This window comes from Corapipo altera, unplaced genomic scaffold (assembly GCF_003945725.1).
Source record: "Corapipo altera isolate COAL_440 unplaced genomic scaffold, ASM394572v1 181b, whole genome shotgun sequence".
Lineage (NCBI taxonomy): Eukaryota > Metazoa > Chordata > Aves > Passeriformes > Pipridae > Corapipo > Corapipo altera.
The window spans coordinates 1,209,332-1,229,009 of NW_020884963.1; the positions used below are offsets into that span (position 1 = coordinate 1,209,332).

The window sequence follows — 19,678 nt, forward strand, 5'->3', positions numbered from 1 at the left end:
GGCACTGCTGCTCTCCTACAGCACAGACAGAACAAAAACCTGTTCACAACAACCAGGGGTTGTGGTGTCTCATGACAGGGAGATGGAGAGGAAATTGCCTCCAGTTCCTTCTCCCACATTCTGGGCTTCCCTGGGAACTGATGTGATTATTCCCTACCAACCAGGGGGCAAAGAGGTGTGGAGTACAAGCAGAGGAGTTTGGAATACCTGACCCTGTGGACCCAGCAGCAGTTGTGGATGATGGCACTGGTGGGAGCTGCTGTGAGACACCAAAGACTGGGCACAGAAGAGCAGCAGAGGCTGGGAATGAGGAGCCCACACCAGCCCACCACCCCAAAACTGCATCTCTGCCTGTTCCCAACCCAGGCTGTGCCTTAACAGCTGGAAGAGAACAAGAACAATGGGTCTGGGGAGAAACAAAAGAAACAGAAGCATAAGAGAAGGAGGGAAAGGAATGTGAAGCTGGCTAGATGAGAAAGCCTAGGTGAATATATCTGATCCTTCCTCCCCAGCCAGCAGAGGCTTGCTCTGTGAAAAAGATTTTCTCTGAAATAATTTGCATTTGCTTCCAAACTTAGTGCAGATCTGTCACCAGTCACTCAAAGCTCCACTTCAAGAACTAGCAGAGATTATAAAAAAATGTGATAGGGTCTGTCTTCACAGTGTTCACAGCCTGGCGTGGCCAAGAGCACTACTTGGAAAACAGTAGGATAGACTGGGAGTGCAATTACATGACAATAAATGCCAAAGTGGGTCGTCAGCCATTGCACAAACACAGAACATGGAAATCTGTGAGCAAAGATCCTTCTTTTTAGCACATCCACAGATGCCACACACATTTTTTCTATGCATATTTGCAATTTATAATCGAGGGAAATTGTTATTATATGTTCAGCAACACAACCATCTCTTCAGGACCAGCATCACAGCAGGTTTCACACTCCACCCACTGCTTTACTTCCAACAGCACATTCAGTTCCCAACCCAGCACTGGCCCAATACAACCTATGAATGGGAAGCATCTAGTCCCATAGTTACCCAAACTTTAACTAATAGAGACTACTTCTATTAGAATTAAACAAAATCCTCCCTGCAGAGTTCCTTGTGATGATACTTAACGAGATGTTAAGAATTTTAAGAATCATCTATATGCACACACTTGCTAAAGGCCATCTCTGAGTAGAAAGCTGCAGAATAGCTGTGTTCTCCTCAGAGATCATATATCTTCCCTTTCCATAAAATTCCTGTAAAATCTGAAGCAAAAGGGAATCTCATATGCAGGCCATGGTCTCTGCCTAAGAAGCTCTGGTTCACATTTTCATTTCTTGCATTTCTCATGTTTTCCCTTCCCTGGATGGATGTCAATGCCCTTAAGGTGCTGAAAAAGCTAAGTTACTCCACATGGAGTAGAAGTGGGAAAATTCTCCAACTTCCACATAGTTTAATACTCCAGTACAGCCTGAAATTTTGCTTCCTGCAACACTTCAACACTTTGGAGCAAGTTAATTTTTCACAGGACAACAGGATTTACAAACTTCCATCTGACATTTGTTTGAAGGAGGCTGGCAAAGTGATGTGATGATAATTCCACAGGAGAAGCACACACGGTGGTCTCATTGGAAATTCTCCTTGTTGGCACAGTCAGGACAAGGGCAAGTCTTGCTGGCAGCCTTATTGCTGAGGCAGTGCAGGGACCTTGGGCTCAAAACCAGCCCTATTAGGCAAGATGGGCCATTAGTGACAATGTCTTATGGCAATTGCAGCTTTTGCCTTGTGGGCATTTGGAGAAAAGACTCCAGGAACAACAGAAGTTGGCTCTGACAACACACACTCAGCAGCAGGACCAGACTCCATTACCCAAAGAAACTGTTCCTCTGTTCAGAGCACTCCCTAAACACCATAAGCAGAACAGGGTGCCAAGACAACTCCTGCCTGAAGCACCAACTGTTTCTCCATAACTTTCACCTCCCATGCACCACCAGCCTTCACTCCCTGTCCCCATCTGCCCAGGGAGGGGACAAGTGCCAGCTGAGCCTGTAGCTTCTGTCCCTGGACCTGACCAGGAGAGGGACATCTCAATATTGCAGGGAAGGAAGTGAGCTCCACTTGGGCAAACAAGAACGTGAAACTACACAGCAGGCCCAGAAAGGTGGGATGAAAGGGGAGGTGAGGGGAGAGGTAAAAATGTGGGAGTAATGAGGGACAGCACAAGGAGGAACATACAGCATCCTGCCCCAGGCTATGCAATTCCTGGCTGTGGCCCCTGTCCCTGAGCACCAAACACTTGAGATGAGTTAAGAGCCTGGCCTGGGTGCTGCTATGGAGCTGGATCTCTGCTGCTTTCCATCTGTTTGTACTTGAACTGATCAAGAGTCTCATGAAAGAAAAAGAACCTCTAAAAAGCCATGAATAGGGAAAACTGGGACACTGCAAGTGGATATCCTAGAAGCAGAAGTGAGGAGAAACTTTGGCTGACAGTACTCAGAGCCATAATAACACTCTCCTCCTATGTTTAATAGCCATTAAAGAAAAAAAAAAAAAGGAAAAAGACATGCATGTACAAAAACAATCACTCCATCAAAAGCTGAAAAGGGGCCCTAAGGCCACCTCAGCCTGTGCAATGCATTGGAAGGGTGCAGTGGGAGCTTTAATTGCTCCAGTGCTCTTAGTACAAAGTATTCCAATGGCAGCATCTACTTCACGGCCTTGCTGCAGACAGTCATTTTGTGTGTTGATCTCTGAAGGTGTTGTGACAATCTGTGGTGCAGTTCAGTCACAAACACCACAGGGTTTGTCTCTGACCCACCCTCTGCACTGAGCATTAGTCCCTCGGGGGACACTGGGCACCTCTCAGGACACACCCTGTGTTCACCTCCCACACACTGCTCTGCAAACAGCAGCATGGGGGGGGCAGACAAAAACAACAGCAAAAAGGTCCTTCCCTGATGGCAGGGACAAAGAAGCCATGAGAAACAATGGATATAAATGCATCCAAGTGAAAACAAGTCTTGCTGTGATCCTGAAAAGCAGGACAGCAAAAAAGACCCGAGCAAATTGAGACTTTCTTTGGACAAAGATTTGGTCAGGACAGGAAAGTCAGGGTTCCAGAACAGAGCTGACATCTATATGGCACAGGGGAAAGTCGACCTGATTGCTGTATTAACAAAAAGCCTGGTGATGGGAATGAAATCAAAGCTTAGAGCTTGTCTATCTAAGTTCATGGATGCCAAGGAAAAGTCTTCCCTTCCCAGCACACCAACAGCCAGAGAGGACACCTCAAGTCCATGTGACTGCAGTCACATGTGGACCTTTGGAAACAAGAGCATTGCTGCATGTGCTGAAAATAGAGCTAAACTCTTCTTCAATGTATTCCAAAACTGTCCCCATGGCAACAGGAACAGAACAACTCCTATGGAATCAATTGCCATCCCTGCTTGCTGAGCATTATCTCCAGAGATCTGCAGCACAGAAAGCTTCCAGGAACCAAACCAATGGGATTGTGGGTTAAAAAAGACCCTGAGAGGCCCAGGTGTGATAAGAGTCAGATCCTTGCTCTTGAGAGGACACACAGATGGCAGACCACATGTCTGGGGAGAGCAAGATGCTCCTCAGGTAAGAAGAGGCACCATATTTGGACCTGGGAGCAAAATTCACAACAGGCATCTACAGAGAGAAATTCTAGATGGCAGCTTGCAATAATGGAGATGACTGAGAAAGAGCTTACTAAGGGAACCTGAGACCAAATACCAGTTAAAGCGGAAGAATATTCTTGCCAAATTCCTTCACTTGAGGACTGTGTAATTAGGCCAGGAAAAGCACAACAGAATACACTACAGAGAATAGTCCTGCACTGGTTTGCTAACCCAACAGGCCTCCTCCAGCCTCCATCTCCAAAGTCTGCATTTCATCGCAGCTACCTGGAGGGTATGGATTACACCAGGTGGGGAGCCAGCAATTCCGATCTCACCGTGACATGGAGCCCAGGCCAAGCGTGGGGAGCTGGATTTTAATACAAGCCCTGGACTAGCCAGGCCCTGTCAGCAGGAGAGTTCTACCCAAATACCTGCTGGTGGGCAGGACAGGAGGGATGTACACAAGCTGTTCTAAGCAGCTCCCGCAACAGCCCCTGGGGCTGCCAGGCTTGAGTCCCAGGGACCCTGAGACTGCCCAAAACCTCGGCTGTCCCCACCATTCCCCTGCAGAGCTGGAGCAGGAGTTCCAAACAGAAATCCAGCTCACATAAACCACCTAGACAAGCCTGCTGTAAATGGGATCCAACTTACCCTCAAACATCAGGCCCACACAACCTCACCAGGGACTACAGGGATGTTGCCGAGACTCGAAATAGTGAGTACGTCAAAAATCAGGCACCTGGGCACCACAGCAGAATTCTCTTTCCCCTACCACCCCATAAAACAAAGCTACCCAAAAGAGCAAGCCAGATCTTGGAAAGGTTGCCATACTTGTGTGACCTTGCCTGAGTTGTGACTGGACCCAAGAGTCTTCCTCCCTAGCTCTGGACTCTGAGTAGATGGCTACACTGCTTCCCTCGAGACCCAGCGAGGCAGAAATAGGAAATGAAATGGAGAACGGGGAGGAAATTCCATCTCCCAACACAAAAAAATTAAGAGGCAGTCTCAGAATTCTCCTGGTAAGAGGTAAAGAAATACGTATGCAAGAGTGAAGGCTAAAGACACAGAAATATCTTGTTAAATTTTTACAGTTTAACCACTGAACAAGCTACTTTCTCTCCATAATTTATACCTGAATTGCGTGTCTAGACATGACATCATTTTAAGGTATGCCTTGTGTTCTGTGGTAAGTTTACAATAACCAGAACTTATAATTGCTGTGGTTCAGGTCAGCAAAAGCGGAAAAAATACCCAAAGCCCCTTCTAAGCAGCTGTTCTCGGTAATCGCTTTAGTCTGTTGTTTTCTGTCAAGGAGACAAGGCCTAGCAAATGCTAAAAGCCAACCCTGAACCAACTCCCCTTCCTAAAAGCGACGAATACCACAGATAATCTTCAGTTCTCAGCAGCTTTCTTTGGTATGGTTCATATTAGGAGAGTGAAGGGCAGCCAGATAAGCAAAGGCAATAAAACATCTCCTGTGTGCCCACAGAGATTGACACAGGCCCTGCTCCGTGCCCCGTGTCCAGATATCCTGTGGGGCTCAGGTGGGATCACAACAAATACCAGAGGATTCTCACTACTGAGCCAGAAATCCCAAGGCTGCAAAATCTGGAACCACAGCTTGGTTAACGAGCACCAGCCACTCTTACTGGAGGAATGAACCCCGCCGTGATGGGGCTGCTGGCCAAGGGGCTTTAATCACACGAGCAGTTGCAATCCCTGCCCTGGAGAACATGGCCTGGAGCATCCTATTGCATCAATGAAGTGGAATTCAGGCTTTGGAATGAGTGGGGAAACTGTGCAACCTGAACGCTGAGTGATGTTTTGGGTTTAGTTTGGGGGGTTTGGGGTCGGTTTGTTTTCACACACATGCTGGATACCCCAGCCAGCCAAGGAGGAGCAGGAGCTGGGATCAGAGCCCACAGGAAGGTGCTTCAGTGCACCTTATCAAAACTGTCTTTGTGGCAACAAACACAGAGAAACTCCCACGCTGTCAGATCCAAGGCAACCCAAAGAGAAACTTGGATCTACAGGTGCTCTGGATGGAACTCACAGTCCAGAACATGCGTGTCAAAAGGCACGGGTGTGTCACACACAGGGAAATTATTTGTTACCTAGAATAAAATAGTCCCAGCTGGAAGGGACCTACAACACTCACCTGTTCCAAGTGCCAGCTGGTTTTTTTGACAGAAACGCTAGAATTGGTAAGAATGAAACACAAATGAAGGTCACACACACTGTGCTCCTTCCTGTTACCTCCGTGGGAAGACAAACTGCAGCCATGAAAATACCCAGAATGAGGTAAAAGACAACAGGCAGCAGCCTTGAGTGATAGTTATTGACAGTGAAGTAAGCAAACTTTTGAGCCAAAAGGTAAATCCTAACTATTGCTGACATCTAAAAGTCATAAAAGACTGTCCAAAATCCAGCTTTCATTACCAGTCTGGAAAGACCCAAAAGACAGCAGATAGGACAATCACTGTCCCTTTTTCTCCAGGTCTCAAGTGATCCAATCCCCACAAGTGCTCACAGTTACAAGAATGTGAGTGAACAGAATCAATATACTGATGTGTATTAAGATAAAAACACCTTTCCCTTCTAGACAGGTCCTGCAGAGTTTTGTTATACCAGTATTAGTGGTCCAACTCTCCTCTGTCATCTGCAGTAGTCAGAAAAAAACTTGATTATTTCTTAGCTCTTCCAACACCCTCTCAGAAACTGGGAATCATTTCAGTGTCACACTGTTCATGCCATGGTGAGAGCTGAGAAGCAAAGGAAAACCATGATAAGTGCAAAGACTGCCCTGAGATGGCTGGTGCTCAGGAGAAATGGTGAAAAGAAGGAGAAAGTGGCCACTGGTTGTCAGTGCCAAAGTAAAAACAGCCCTGAGAACACCACTGCTCAGTGGATCCCATGGGAGCAAACACATTCCTGCCCAAACGGTGCAGCTGACCCATTACATCCTCTGTCCCAACCTGAGTGTACATTAGGGTCTACAGCTGGCTTATAATGCAAGTCTGAAGTCATCAGGGCTATTCTGGCTCCAGATCTCGTTAAAGATGTTGAACATCAGCCCAGGTTTGGTCAAAAAGTTACACAGGTTTTCAAATTGTTCCAGCTTGCAGTGACCAAAGGTTGATTTAGGGTTTGCTGTCAGAGCATATTCACATTTACAGCCCTACAACCTGCCATAAAAAGCCAGGTGAAGATCAGAGTTTCTGCTGATTTGAGATATGAACAATGTACAAAACCATGTGGATAGGAACTCACTCTGGGGTCATCCCAATTCCAAGGGAAAAGGACTGATAAATAATCAGCTTTTGATATACTTCAGGAAAAGGTCCTCTCTTACTTTCTGTCAGCTTCTAATGAGTTTGAAGTGTGAAACTTATTTTTATTGTCTCTCCTGCTTCAATCAACAAAGACCAGAGCTTAACAGCAGAACTTGTGGCAGAACACAGATTCCAAGGTGAAGGTTTATATTCTAGAGTTTACAGTATTCACATTTATTCAGGTCTAGGAAACCAATGCTGAGTGCCAAAGGCCACTCACTCTGGAAAAAAAGTCTCCACTAGGCATTAATGGAGCCATGTAAATACTCATATAAGTTCCTTATTAAGTGTGTGAAAGAACTTGTGATGCTGTTCTGTAAGGAGCTCACAGGTTTATGGTTACTATCCCAACTACCACTGCTAGGAGAGGTTCTCCTTCCCTAAGACAAGGGCAGGGCAAGAATGATACCTTTGTGCAGACACATCATGCTATAAATGAACTACTCACAAAGCAAGGAGAATGGTTTATTTTCCTGTGCAGCTAATAAAAAGTTGTTGTCTTGCTGTGAGTGCTAATATTAAGACAAAAGCAAGAATCTTCAAGTTTATGTTAAACGTTAAATGTAAACCAATACTCATCCTCTGCATCCCACCCAGACAGACCAGATGCAATAGAAATAACTGCTTATTTATATTACCACAAGGACCAGCAAACACACAGCAGAAGGACAATGTTCAAGGCATCTCTCAGATCACACTGAGAGATGTGTTTAGCAGATAATACAACTGGAGAATGCTTGAAAAGACACTGTTTGCTTAATCACTTGAGGCTAAGTTTGAAAAGATCAAACAAGCCAAGTTTAGGAGTAGCTTGTTCCCCTTCTTGAATGGGCTGTAATATTTTACAGAGCAGAGCCCTGCAGCAATCCAGAGAGTGGAGTTTGAGCCATTGCTACACAAGTACTGGGAGCACGTGGATTTAACAACTCTCGCCACCAGTAAAGAGAAAACCAGAACTTTTGTTACTTAAGTACAGTTCTCTGCCACTGAGGCTAAAAAACACTGGCTGACAACAGCCACACTTGTATCTCCCACCCAAACTGGCCACTGGAGAAGAACTAATTAACCCAGACATTCACAATTTCCATCAGTGTCTCAGTGGTACCACAGCAGTTTCTACAGCTTGTGCTGTAAGAAACACTCTCCTTCCATGAGAACAAGACCCGACACCTTCAACAGAAACCTCTCGTGCTTGGCCTGGGGAGCCACATGTGACAGTCACTGGCAGCAGGACACAGTCTCATTAAAGCCCATCTGCCCTGGATGTCCCTCAAGGTTTTTACAATGAAGGACCACCTAGCAATGAACACAGGCCCTGCATTCCCCACAGTGGATACGTGCCAAAGACATCTTTAGTGTTACTGCTACAAAAGTCATTATGTACAAACAAATGAAGCATTACATTCTGAATGCTGTCTGGGTCTGCTTTCTGCTTGAGTATATTTCATTTACAGGAAAAGAGAAAATGCAGGAATTTCTTCAGCCATCTCTTAGTACCTCCACAACCAGATAAGGACTAGGACATCTTCTAGTCCCGTATTTCTAAAATCCTTCTGACTTTGTTAGGATTGCTGCCCAAATTAATGGAAGTCTTGGGCAATCCCACACCCCTCTCTGTTATTATTTTAATGCTCTTCTCTTGGATCTGCCTGCACTGGAGGCATCAGCCATCCATGGCATTGCAGGGTTTAGCAAAGCCACGAGCGTGATTAGCGTTCGCGTTCCTCCTTCGGTGGGATTAGCAACCAGAAAACCGCAAACGTTACAGGAATTCCCCCGTCAGGAACGAACACATGGAAGCTGTGGTTGCATCTGTAGCATGACCCTGACGTTGCCTCTGTTTTCTGCTGCACCCATTGCTGTGCATCTTGAAACATCTGTGCCTGTGCAGTGACTGATTACCCAGAGACACGCAACAGTGCTCGGTATCTGCGAGAGGCCGGGGACTGAACCCTGGGTTTATTACAGAAGAGAGCTGGAGGAAGCTGCTTGCCAGAAATCCAAACTCTAGCCAACAAGTCCCTCCAGGCTCACTTGGAAAGGTCTTGTAACCTCATTGCCTTATGCCTGCTGGGCTCAAAATGAAATGCAAACTTGCATGTTACTTGTGGATTTGGATGCGCTATGCAAGGAGAGATAAATCAGGAGCCCGAGCAAGAAGCATGTGTTGTGAGGGCAGAATAAAGCTTATCAATTCTTACTGAACTCCATGATAGGGGGTTTTCAGAGCCATTGCTGAGTCTTTCCAGCTTTGGTGGTCGAGGGACCTACTACAACCCATTTAAACAGTGATGTTTCACTCATACACCTTTTGACGAAGTCTTTTATTAAATGTTGTTCAAAAAAATCTGACGGTAAATAAAATTAAAGCTGATTTCTTCAGAAAGCCCACCAGCAAGTTTTTACCAGCCTTCAATTATTTCAGACCTGTAAAGTTGCTAAAGACCCACCCAACAAGAGTTCTTTGCAATGCAGTGACAATCAGGGTATCTTGCAATGCTGCACGTATAGGAAACAATCAGTTCCTAAACTCCTTGGAATCACAAGCATGAGGTCATTGGAATGAGTCTATACCTACTGCTTGTCCAGTATTTGAAAACCATGAGTTAGCCCTAAATGACTGCCAGTTATGGCACTTTTAGAACAGTTGTGTATAACACACACCTACTGACTCCTCCAACTGCTAACCACAGTGAACCAATCTAATTATTTACAAACAGGTAAATAATAAATAAAGTACACAACATATTCAAAAGTCATCAACTACAAAAGGCATATTCTTTTCCAATCCAAACAGTTTCCTTCACAGATGCAACACACCCTTACCAGTATTAAAATCCTGGGGCTCAGCTGTGCAACACAATTAGGACTGACTTTCACAGGAACTTAGCAGGAAAAAGGCTGAAGTTACAATAAATGCTGAAACTTGGCCTCTCTGAGGAGCACCAACACATACACATGAAGGTACCATTTTGCTGCCTTTATATAGAGAAGGGGTGATGCAGGAATGACATCTGTTGAAGCTGCTTTTGCCTAGCACTTCTCCATGTTAAATTGAAAGCCAACTCCACCAGAAATTATCTGGAGGAACACTTCTGGTTCCCCATTTAATAGTAAGGAATCAAGTAAGAATAAAGTCTAGGATTCAGCAATATGGGAATTTGATGCTTACCTCTTGCTTTCACCTTCTACAAAACATGAAACCAATCTCAGTAGTTATCCAGGACAACTAAAAGGAAATAAATCACTGCACTCATAAGAGAAGAAATGGCACTCTGCAAGTCAGGCATTGCTGGGCCACTCAAGGGTTCTCCTAGAACAAATTCAGTAACTTCTTCCTCAAGGAACCATCCCATTCAACGCTGTTTGACAGCAACATTAAGCCCACACATTTCATAACTAAGCCCTTGAAAATCAGTGGGGAGGAGCTGTAATTTCACCAGTGTTATGCTCAAGAATTAAATACAAACCAGCTGATCAAATGGGCAATAGCCTTGTGAAGTCAGTGAAGGAAAGATACTTTTCACAGCCACCCCCTCCAACTGTGGGCATTTCACATTAAAGGCCTCATTTCCTATTCCTGATAAAACCCAAACAAGTCACTAAGGCAGCAAGGAAGCTCAGGAACAGCTCCAGCAGGTGGTTTTAATTCTTCTCCCATTGTTATCTATAATTCACTTGAAAGGCATCAAAATGAACTGTGGACACCAATTAGAAACTGTTGCTCTCATTTAGCTCTTCCCTATGCAAATGACAGTGTACACTCCAAAAATTCCTACCTTCTGGTATAAACACAGCCCCACTCTCCCACCACCACCTCCAACAGGAAGGTCTGGAGAAAAGAGGAATAGGGTGGAGTTTTTCAGGAGAATGTTTTCCCTGATTTTGGTACTAACTGCATTTGCAGGACAAGCAGCATAACGTGTCACATCCCCCTTTTTCCAGAGGGCACCACACTGTCAACAACTCCCAAGGCTGTAACAATGAGAGTCTCACATGTGAGAAAAAACCAACTCCCTTCTAATGGCCTCAAGCAAATAAAAGTTTCATCATTGTGAGGATGAATGGGAAACAAATGATAATTTGGGGGAGAACAGGAGCTCTGAAAGGAACAGCTACATGAGAAAAGCTCAGGGTTGAAGGAGGTGGTCAGGATTATGAAAGGGAGAAGACAGTGTCAAGAGCTTGTGTGGGCTCTTCAGAACCCACATCTCCCAAGTTCTCATCCCAAGTAATTCAGGAGCTTCCTTGGATGCAAAACTATCCATATCTAATCAACCACCAGAGATGTGTCTAAGAGTGCTTATACAAATCTAACAGAGTCCCAGGATGGTTTGGGTTGGAAGGGACTTGAAAGCCCATCTCATTCCCTGCCATGGGCAGAGACACCTTCCACTAGCCCAGGTTGCCCCAGGTGCCATCCAGCCTGGCCTAACCCTGTCCCAGGGAAGGGTATGCACACTCCAGATTAGAGATAAAGCAAATTCATAGGAAAGTCATTCACTATAAACAGGTGTGTCTCCCACTTGTGAATTAAGAAACACACAGCAGAAAGCATCCAATATGTTTGGGAAAGCAAAGCAATAGCTTATCAAAATAAAAAGGATTCTTTACATACCACAGTAATTGGATGGGAGCTAAAAAATCTTGGGACAACGTAATGGTACAGCACACAGCTTTCCCAATTATGTTAAGATAACATCTGCAGATATTTAGCACTTCAGATATTTTGACATTAGGTGTTGAATAAAATTCTCTCTGCTCAGATTAGAAATGTCCAAAAAAATGAAACTACTCAGATGCTGGAATGCAGTGTCAAAATATTTGGAAATCTGACAGGGATTTTTTTTTTTTTTACCATGTATTGAAAGAGAAGATGAACACTTAGAAATTGTTCAAGTAGTCACACATCACTGATGCCAGAAAGTGCTCTCAGCAGGCTGCACGTACTTCCAACAGTGACCACATGCTCCAGGAACTCCTCAAAAAATTTTTGATCAAGGGTGACACACGTTGTGCCTGAAGCCAGAGGTTGCTGAATGGTCAGAACACTGATGGGAGAGGATGGAAACTGGGTGACACATCATAGGGTAGTTTGGGAAGCTTCTGATGGACCTTCATGTTGAAGGGGCCACCAGAAACACGAGCAGGAAGAGGTGTAACCCATGGAGCAGCAGGAGGTGGAGGTTATGGAATAAAATATTGGAGTAGATACCTGGGTACTCCAGGTACACAAACATCAGTGCTCACAAAGGCACTGTCACATATCAGCAGTTCCATCAAGGGTCATCAACATCTTTTGATGCTTTTTCATGAAATATTTTTGAAGGTAGGTTTGCAGACATAGTTATCACATTTTACCATCTACTTACTAACTAGATAATTATTAGGGAATTCAGGTTGCACTTAATAGTCTGGAACATGTATTCACACAATTCACTTGTCGCATCTAATAAACATTAAACTTTGGCACGAGGTGATATTTTCAGAAGCAAATATGCTCTGTGGAACCAAATGTAGGGCTTGTTTTCAAAGGTGTCAAAGTGAGAACAAAGTCACTTTTCACTACAGGAATTACTGCAGCAGCCTCTAGTAGAGAACTATCCATGCTAGATCCAAACTTGAAGGGAAAGAACCTCAGTCTGCCACACATTTGCAGCACAGAACTGCCCAGGGAACCAGAGAGCACCGAGAAAAACACCTCTGGAGAATTCCACTGTTCAAATGGAAGCTTTTACTTTATGACCGAAGTGGAAAAACATCACTGTACAAGGACTTTGCAGCAATTTTGCAGGCAGTGCAATGTCTCTTGACTCCCATTGCCTTCTCTTAGATTTTTGTGGTTTCTAAGGGGAAGATGAAACAGTTCAGGGGCAGCAGCTCTGGAGTTGCTGTGTGTGATACACAGACTGAAATCCCTCCCTCACAAGTGGTGGTTGTGGAGAAGAGGGAGAAACAAGAAGGAACTGAAGTAACTTGAGAAAGGGAAAAAACACAGGTTCAACTCCTGAACAGAACTACTGTGATATCACAGAAAATGTTACTCCATAATCTTCACATTTTATCTCCACCTATGTTGACAGCTCTGTGTTTTAACAGCTTAACCAAGACTTGCAGAAGTGAGGTCCCATCAGCACCTCTTTGAATACCCCTTCTCCCAGAGCCCTTCAATGGGCTTCCAAACCTTCAGGTCTCTTGTTTTGATGTCCTTTCTCATGGTCTCATCAAATTTTGTCTCATAATTGCATTTGCTCATTTGAGATTTTCCTGGCAGTGTTGTTCTGCATCTCTCCTCCCGGGACCAAGAAATTTGGTGAACCAGCAGTAAGAAAGAAGAGGGTTTTTGCACTCTATCATACCAAGAGGAAAGTCCTCATTTTCTTATAATGCTTATAAATACATGAGAATCTAAGAGATCTGAAAAATGTCAGGATGATAAGATGCAAACAATAGTTATTAGAAGTAGATAAAAATATTCCAAGAATTGAAATGAGGAAGGGGAGAAGGACAAAAAAAAAAAGAAGTTCTCAAATTAAACTTGAACAAAACTGCTCAAATTTCCTATCCTACTTTTATTCTTATAGAAAGAAGAAAAAAAGTAAACTTGGAATCACAATGGCACCACTTTAGAGGTGCTGAGGTTGCTCTGGGAGCTGCTTCGTGCCCAAACAGCTAAGCTGTCTACCATCAATCTACTTCTGGGGTAAAGAGGATACTGGCCACTGTCCCAGATTCAAGCAGCACAAACAAACAAGAAAGAAAGCTATGTTATATTTGTAAAGTGAAATAAGACCTTGCCTAGCTGGAGAGCTCTAGGGCAGCACACCGAGCCCCTGAACTTGCTGGGGACACTTTTCCTCTCCCAGGAGGTTGCACTTGCCTTTGAACTTTCAGCCATATAGAAAAAAAAAAAAGGCTGAGTTGAAATGTCAGCATCATCTTGGATTCAAATCAATCAGCTTGATGCATGATTGCAACAACTAAACCACTTCACCTCTGCACTGCCCTCATCCATATGTTCTTTATATCAGCAGTCAGCAGACTGGGTGGCTCAGTGGATTCATTTCCTGTCCTGGGCTTGGGCTCCAGTTTAAACAAAACAAAAAAAACCCTGAAACTGGAATATAAAAGTTAGAATCTAGTGACAGTTATATTCAGCAGACTTGTTTGCATCAAGTCTCTTTCTCCATCCAAGAAAGTTGCAAGAAACCCTTTGGGAAGGCCTGGTACAACTGGTGATTTTTAACTATCAACTCAACTAGCTGGTCACAGTTCTACAAAACCAGTGAAGGAACTGAAGACCTTTCAAGTGTTGACACACCTTTGGGTGCGGGGAAAGCAATGAAGGGAAGAGAGGAAAGCCCCAACAGTGTCAGCTTAAAAAAGGAAACAGATTGGAAACCATCCCCACCTCAGTAAATTAATAACCCTCTGAGAGCAAGATCTCCATCCACTTCTAAAGCTGGGCTTCCTCCAGATGCTGCTGCTCTTTATCAGCTCCAATGCAAGAGTCAAATTCCCAAGATAATTTAAATCTGAAAATGTGCAGCCCTCAGCATTAAAGTTGGTGCCTGCCAGCTGGTGGCAGTTAAGTGGTTGCTGTCTCAAGCTAAACTTATCAGCTGAGGATGGAGACACTTTAATAACTGAATTGCATTTCACATATTGCTCTATCAGAGCACAGGGTGTCACTGTGGGAGGGGGGGCTTTCCTTCTGAAAGTGTGTTCCAGCAAGTCAGTCCCATCAGAGGTCTGTCATACTTTGGGATTACACATCCACACTGAACTGCTTCCTGAGCAAAGGAAAGCTGACCTGCCCTTTGGGAGATCACAAGAGGAGCATGTCAGAAATAACTGCACTGCAGCCTCTGAATGATTGCAAATTCTTTGACTTGTTTCCTCCTTGTTCACCCTCTCCCCATCCTGTCTTCCCTCATAAAATGCTAAAAGAAATAAATTTTCAAAGGACAAGGAAGACTTGATGTAAGGACAGCTAGTAAAAATAATCTATGCTCCAGATATGCTACACTGGCTGCCCCAAAGACACTGTTTCAGAACAGCACAAAAAAGGAGTAAATATTAACCCTGCTCCCTGGAGATTAAAAGGAGGAATCAATAGATGTTATAGATCTCTCAAGCATCAAGATGCAAAGGCCCCCATCAGTCTGAAGAAGGGACCCTGCAGCCATTCACACACACACACAGCTCCCAGAACTCCTCTGTGCTTGATCAATGTATTATCTCCAGGCTTAGTCCATCCTACTGATGAAAATGTAACCTTGCTATTCCAGGACTCTCTGGGAAGGAAAATGTTTTCCTTCAGTCTCTGGAAACAGGAGACCTCTTGCAGAGGAAGCCCAGAGCCACTGCAGCTGCCATTCTGCTGGCACATGGAGAACAGTGACTGCCAGAGAACTGGATTATTTGCACCACAGCAAGAAGGTGAGTTAAAAATAATGCAGGTCCACTCTGCCTCCAGCCATACCTACCTCACATCAGCTGCAAGAGTATCAACTGTACATCCAGGTGACATGAAATATTGAGAAGAAATCTAACTAAATACCAAAAAAGTGAAAGTATTTTGAAGTTCTACCCTGCTAATTCACTGTGGCTTCACCACTGCACTGGCTTTGTTTTGTTTTAGTTTAGTTTTCTGTTTCCTGTTTCCTTGTGTCTGCTGTTTCCAGGAAGGACTCATACAGATGTGAACATCCCACCCTCTCAGAGGAACCAAACTTGTAGTAGGAGAGAGCACAGAAAGTACAAAAGGTTTTATATCAGGTTGCCAAAAAGCTCTTTTAGCCTCTTTTATTTACATTTCCAAGTGACATTAACATTAAGAATTAGCATAAGGAGTAAGTAAATGCTTCCATTTTAGAACTGATGGACAGCTCAAGGTGCTGTGCACACCACTAGCAGCAGTAATGACACTGAAAACTAAAGTGGCACAACTCTGCTGTACTAGAAATGGGTACTACTTTATTTTTCTCCTTATTTCAAGACTATGGGACTGTCAGTAGCACCAGATGTTTTAGGGAGAGAAAAGGATAAAAAAAAAAAGAAAAAAGTAAAAAGAATCTCACACATGAAAGTGAAGGCTTGCTACTGGCTTTCTGCCCCCCAGACCATATCCAAGCCCAGAAGAACAGTTCCACCTTGAAAACTGACTGCATAAAATTGTCACCTCGTTCCACAGACCTGCTCCTGTGAGATCGCTGCCGACTTGCTCAAATGAGCTTATGCTGGCTTTTTATTTCCATGGACTGTGCTGAGGCAGATCTGGCACTGCAGGAGGGAGCTGGATTCTCTCCTTTGCACCACTAAGCTGGAATTACTCACACCTGTCCAAACCCACAGGCACCAGTGGGCTCTGCTCAAGGGCTCCCCAGGTCCCTGGGCAGGTCCTCTCACCCTGAGCTGCAGCTACTCTGGAAGTGACAGCTCTGCCACCACCCTTAGCTCCCCTGTCCCCTGCAGCAGCAGGTAAAACTCCAAGCTGGACAGAGCAGCTTCTCCTTCTCAGGCTCACTCCTTTTAGCAGCACGTTAAAATGCAAAGCTCTCTCCTGCAGACTGCAATTTAGGGCAGCTTTGCCACTTTTTAAGGCTTTTCTTGAGCTTCTGGGAAGCTATTGTTTCCTCAGCAGCCTGGAGGGAGCTGCTGTCTGCAACCATCATTCTCTGTGACTGTAAGGAGACTATTTCCTAGCTAGAGATTTGTCCAAATTGTGTGATCAGCATTAAGATATCACAGTACAAAGAAAACGAGGTGCAGCTACAAACAGCAGAGTCTGAGAAGTGCTGGACAACCCCAATGACCCTTCAGCTGCCAGAGACAGGCTGTGCTGACCTGATGCAAATGGACAGAAAACTCAAGGCCTAGTTCCTCCCGTTCATAAACCATGAAACCTCATGTCAGATTGAGCAGATGCTTTAATGCCTAAACATGAGACTTGATGGAGAAGCAGGAATTGTTTTAAACCCCCAGAAGCAACAGTTAAAGTAGAAAACATTAGGAAGCAAAATGCAAAACATGCCCTTTTTGTCTATTATGATAAAAAAAGAATAAAAATACTTTCTTTACTTCCTGCTCTGTTTTCCTCTGTGTGAAAGATCAAATGCCAAACCCAGAAGTGTGTTTTCACATGCACTGTGCAACCTAAGTGTTGTACCCATAAGTCAGGGAGCAGGTGGAAAAGGAAACCAAAGGTGCTGATTTAATGCAAAGCTTTCTGGGAACACATATAATTTATGTCCAGACCTTACAGGCATAAAACTTTCAGAAGCAGCCATTCAGGGACCAGCTTTCAGCAGTTACAGCAACTGATGGTGATGACAGGGAAAGTGGAGAAGATAACACAGAAACATGGAGAAAGTGCATTTTCTGAAGGACTGTGCAATGGGGATGCCAAGCACAAGCACATCTATACTCAGGTCATCCCTGAGTACCCATTTCTTCATTTCTTTCCCCCTCCCTGTTCAGGGCTGTTTGCAGACATTCAGTGTGGTCTGTGTTCCAGAGCTTGTGTGTGACATTCAGATAACGATGGGGAGTGAAGAGAAGAAGTGATTTGTTCCTCTGTTTGAGAGGCATAGGGCAAATTAAGGACCAAAACCCAGCTCAACCCAGCCAATCCATCCTTGCTGCTCCATAAGGGCAGATGCATTGCTGGATTACTCACCCTCCTCACAGTTGCTCCCCGTGAAGCCAGGACAGCACCTCCACTCCAGCGTGGTCACAGTTCTGTAGGACATTTTGTATGTGGGCCTGATGAGAGTCCTGTAACTAACACAAACAAGGAGTCAGTGGAATGCACTTACCTACCCAAGGGTGGTGTTGCTGCTAATCCATAGCACATCTTCCTGCCTGGATACATCTCCAGAGCACCCAGCCACAGAAAATAGTCACACAGAATAACAGTGATGTTTTACTACAGTGTGGGTCTGATTCAACAACTTTTATTTTCCTCCTTAAGCCCTCATGCCCTTCTGGTTCTGCCCCACACCTCCCCTCAGGTAACACCAGTGTGGCTTCGTGGAGATCTCATCACTCCCAAGGTGCTGCAGGTAGCAGAGGTGATGACTCTTTCCTGCACTCTGCCTCCACGAGGATTTCTCTGACATTGAACAAAGGCTGGCAGTGTTTTCAGTGTTTTCCCTCTCAGTGTTTTCCCTTCTACCACCACTCTTATCTGGGGTTTGCCAACACATCAGCATGACAATCAGTGATCCTCATGGAGCTTTTTTCCAGCTGGCTGACCTGTGCCTCAGTTCTCCCCATCTGAAAGAGGGTCACACTTCCCTTCACCACTGCTGAGGTTGTGCAGGACAGGTTTGGGAGCTCTGTGTCCAGCACAGCATCCCAAGGATCCCAATTACAGCACCGGCACTGCCAAGCCCCACTGGAAACTGGAGAGCTACCTGGAGACACAACAGACCTGTGCAAGGCACCAGTGGTTCTGAAGTCAACACAAAACAGAGTTGCCTAAGTGCCAGCTTTTCCTTTAAAACAGCAGCTCTTCGAAGCTGGCAAATCAGTTTTCCCAGTATACAGCCAAACAAGTCACTGCTGCTATTCATGAAGCTGAAAGCAAACACAGAAGTCGTACTCCACAAGCTCCCCTCGAAATTCCTGCCCTTAGTTAACAGCCAAAGGAATTTGGCACACACAGGGAGAGTCTGAAGCTTTGGGATTACAGTGTTGCAGGCTGCAGTTTATGCTTCTCTCGCTGAGCCAGACAGACACAAGGCCTGAGCACCCTCTCCCTGGGGAAAAAATCCTCTTCCTGCAGTGCAGGCAGGAGGCAGAGCACTGCCCCGGGCTCAGCTGGGCACAAGGCCAGGACAGAGCCAGAGGTTGCATGAATCTCATCCCAAGTGCTCCAAGGGGAGGCAGGCACAGGTGTACATCCAGGACAGCCCTGCAGTGACGTTGGTGGTTACTCCAAGAGCAGTAACAAAGGCTTGCCAGGAGAGGCTGCCCATGTATGTCTTGGAAAGAAGGGAGCAGCTCAGTCGTGGTTAACAGAGTCTTTGGGAAACTCATTTCTCAGGAAGCTGTTGCTGATGATTTGTGCCAGCTGCCAAACACAGAAACCACGTTCTCCCATAGCCACCAGGGAGGAGGGCTGCACGAGCTTCCTCCTGAGCACAGGGCTGCCTGCACAGGGAACGGCATCGCCCAGCGACGGGAGAGCAGCGCTGCCTCCTGACGTCCTCACCCCTTGAGCTGCCAGAAAGCTCACCAGTTACTGCTAAGACTGCTAATAACTGGGATCCAGGCACTTGTCTAATAGGGGCTGGACAGAGCCAGCTTGTCCCACCTAGTTCTTTGTACTTCTGCATCCAATGGTATTCAGGAGTTCACAGCCAGGAGCGAGTTTGAGGACTTGGCAGCACAGTGATGTAGGTAGACCTTCAGTGCTTTCTAACGGAGAGACCTAAGGCACAAAGACTTCGAGTGTCTTGCTGAGGGTCTCTCAGAATAGCTCTGGCAGAGTTCAGGAACTGAACCCAAGCCTCCTGACTCCAAGTCCTGGCGTTGGACTCAAGACATCTTTCCACACGTAAGCCCCGAACCATCAGTCAGGAGTTCATGGCTTTGTCACTAACACCACAGCTGGATTTGACCTTGAGATGAAAGTCTCCAGCCTTGTTACCAGTGTCCAGAGCCAGCTAGTCTCCAACCACACCGTGATTTTAAAACCATGTTTCT

At 45.2% G+C, this 19,678-nt stretch overlaps 1 protein-coding gene across 6 annotated transcripts in view; it reads right to left on the minus strand.

The window, feature by feature from the left end:
• Positions 1 to 19,678, minus strand: part of COL26A1 (collagen type XXVI alpha 1 chain) — a 181,391-nt gene that overhangs the window by 113,964 nt on the left and 47,749 nt on the right. For 5 of the 6 annotated variants that reach the window (XM_027664461.1, XM_027664462.1, XM_027664460.1 and 2 more), the window contains one exon: positions 17,646 to 17,749. In XM_027664461.1, coding sequence (XP_027520262.1) covers positions 17,646 to 17,718 — 73 coding nt within the window. In that variant the 5' untranslated portion in view covers positions 17,719 to 17,749. The remainder of the gene's footprint in view (positions 1 to 17,645; positions 17,750 to 19,678) is intronic. The other variant, XM_027664458.1, reaches the window with a different exon arrangement.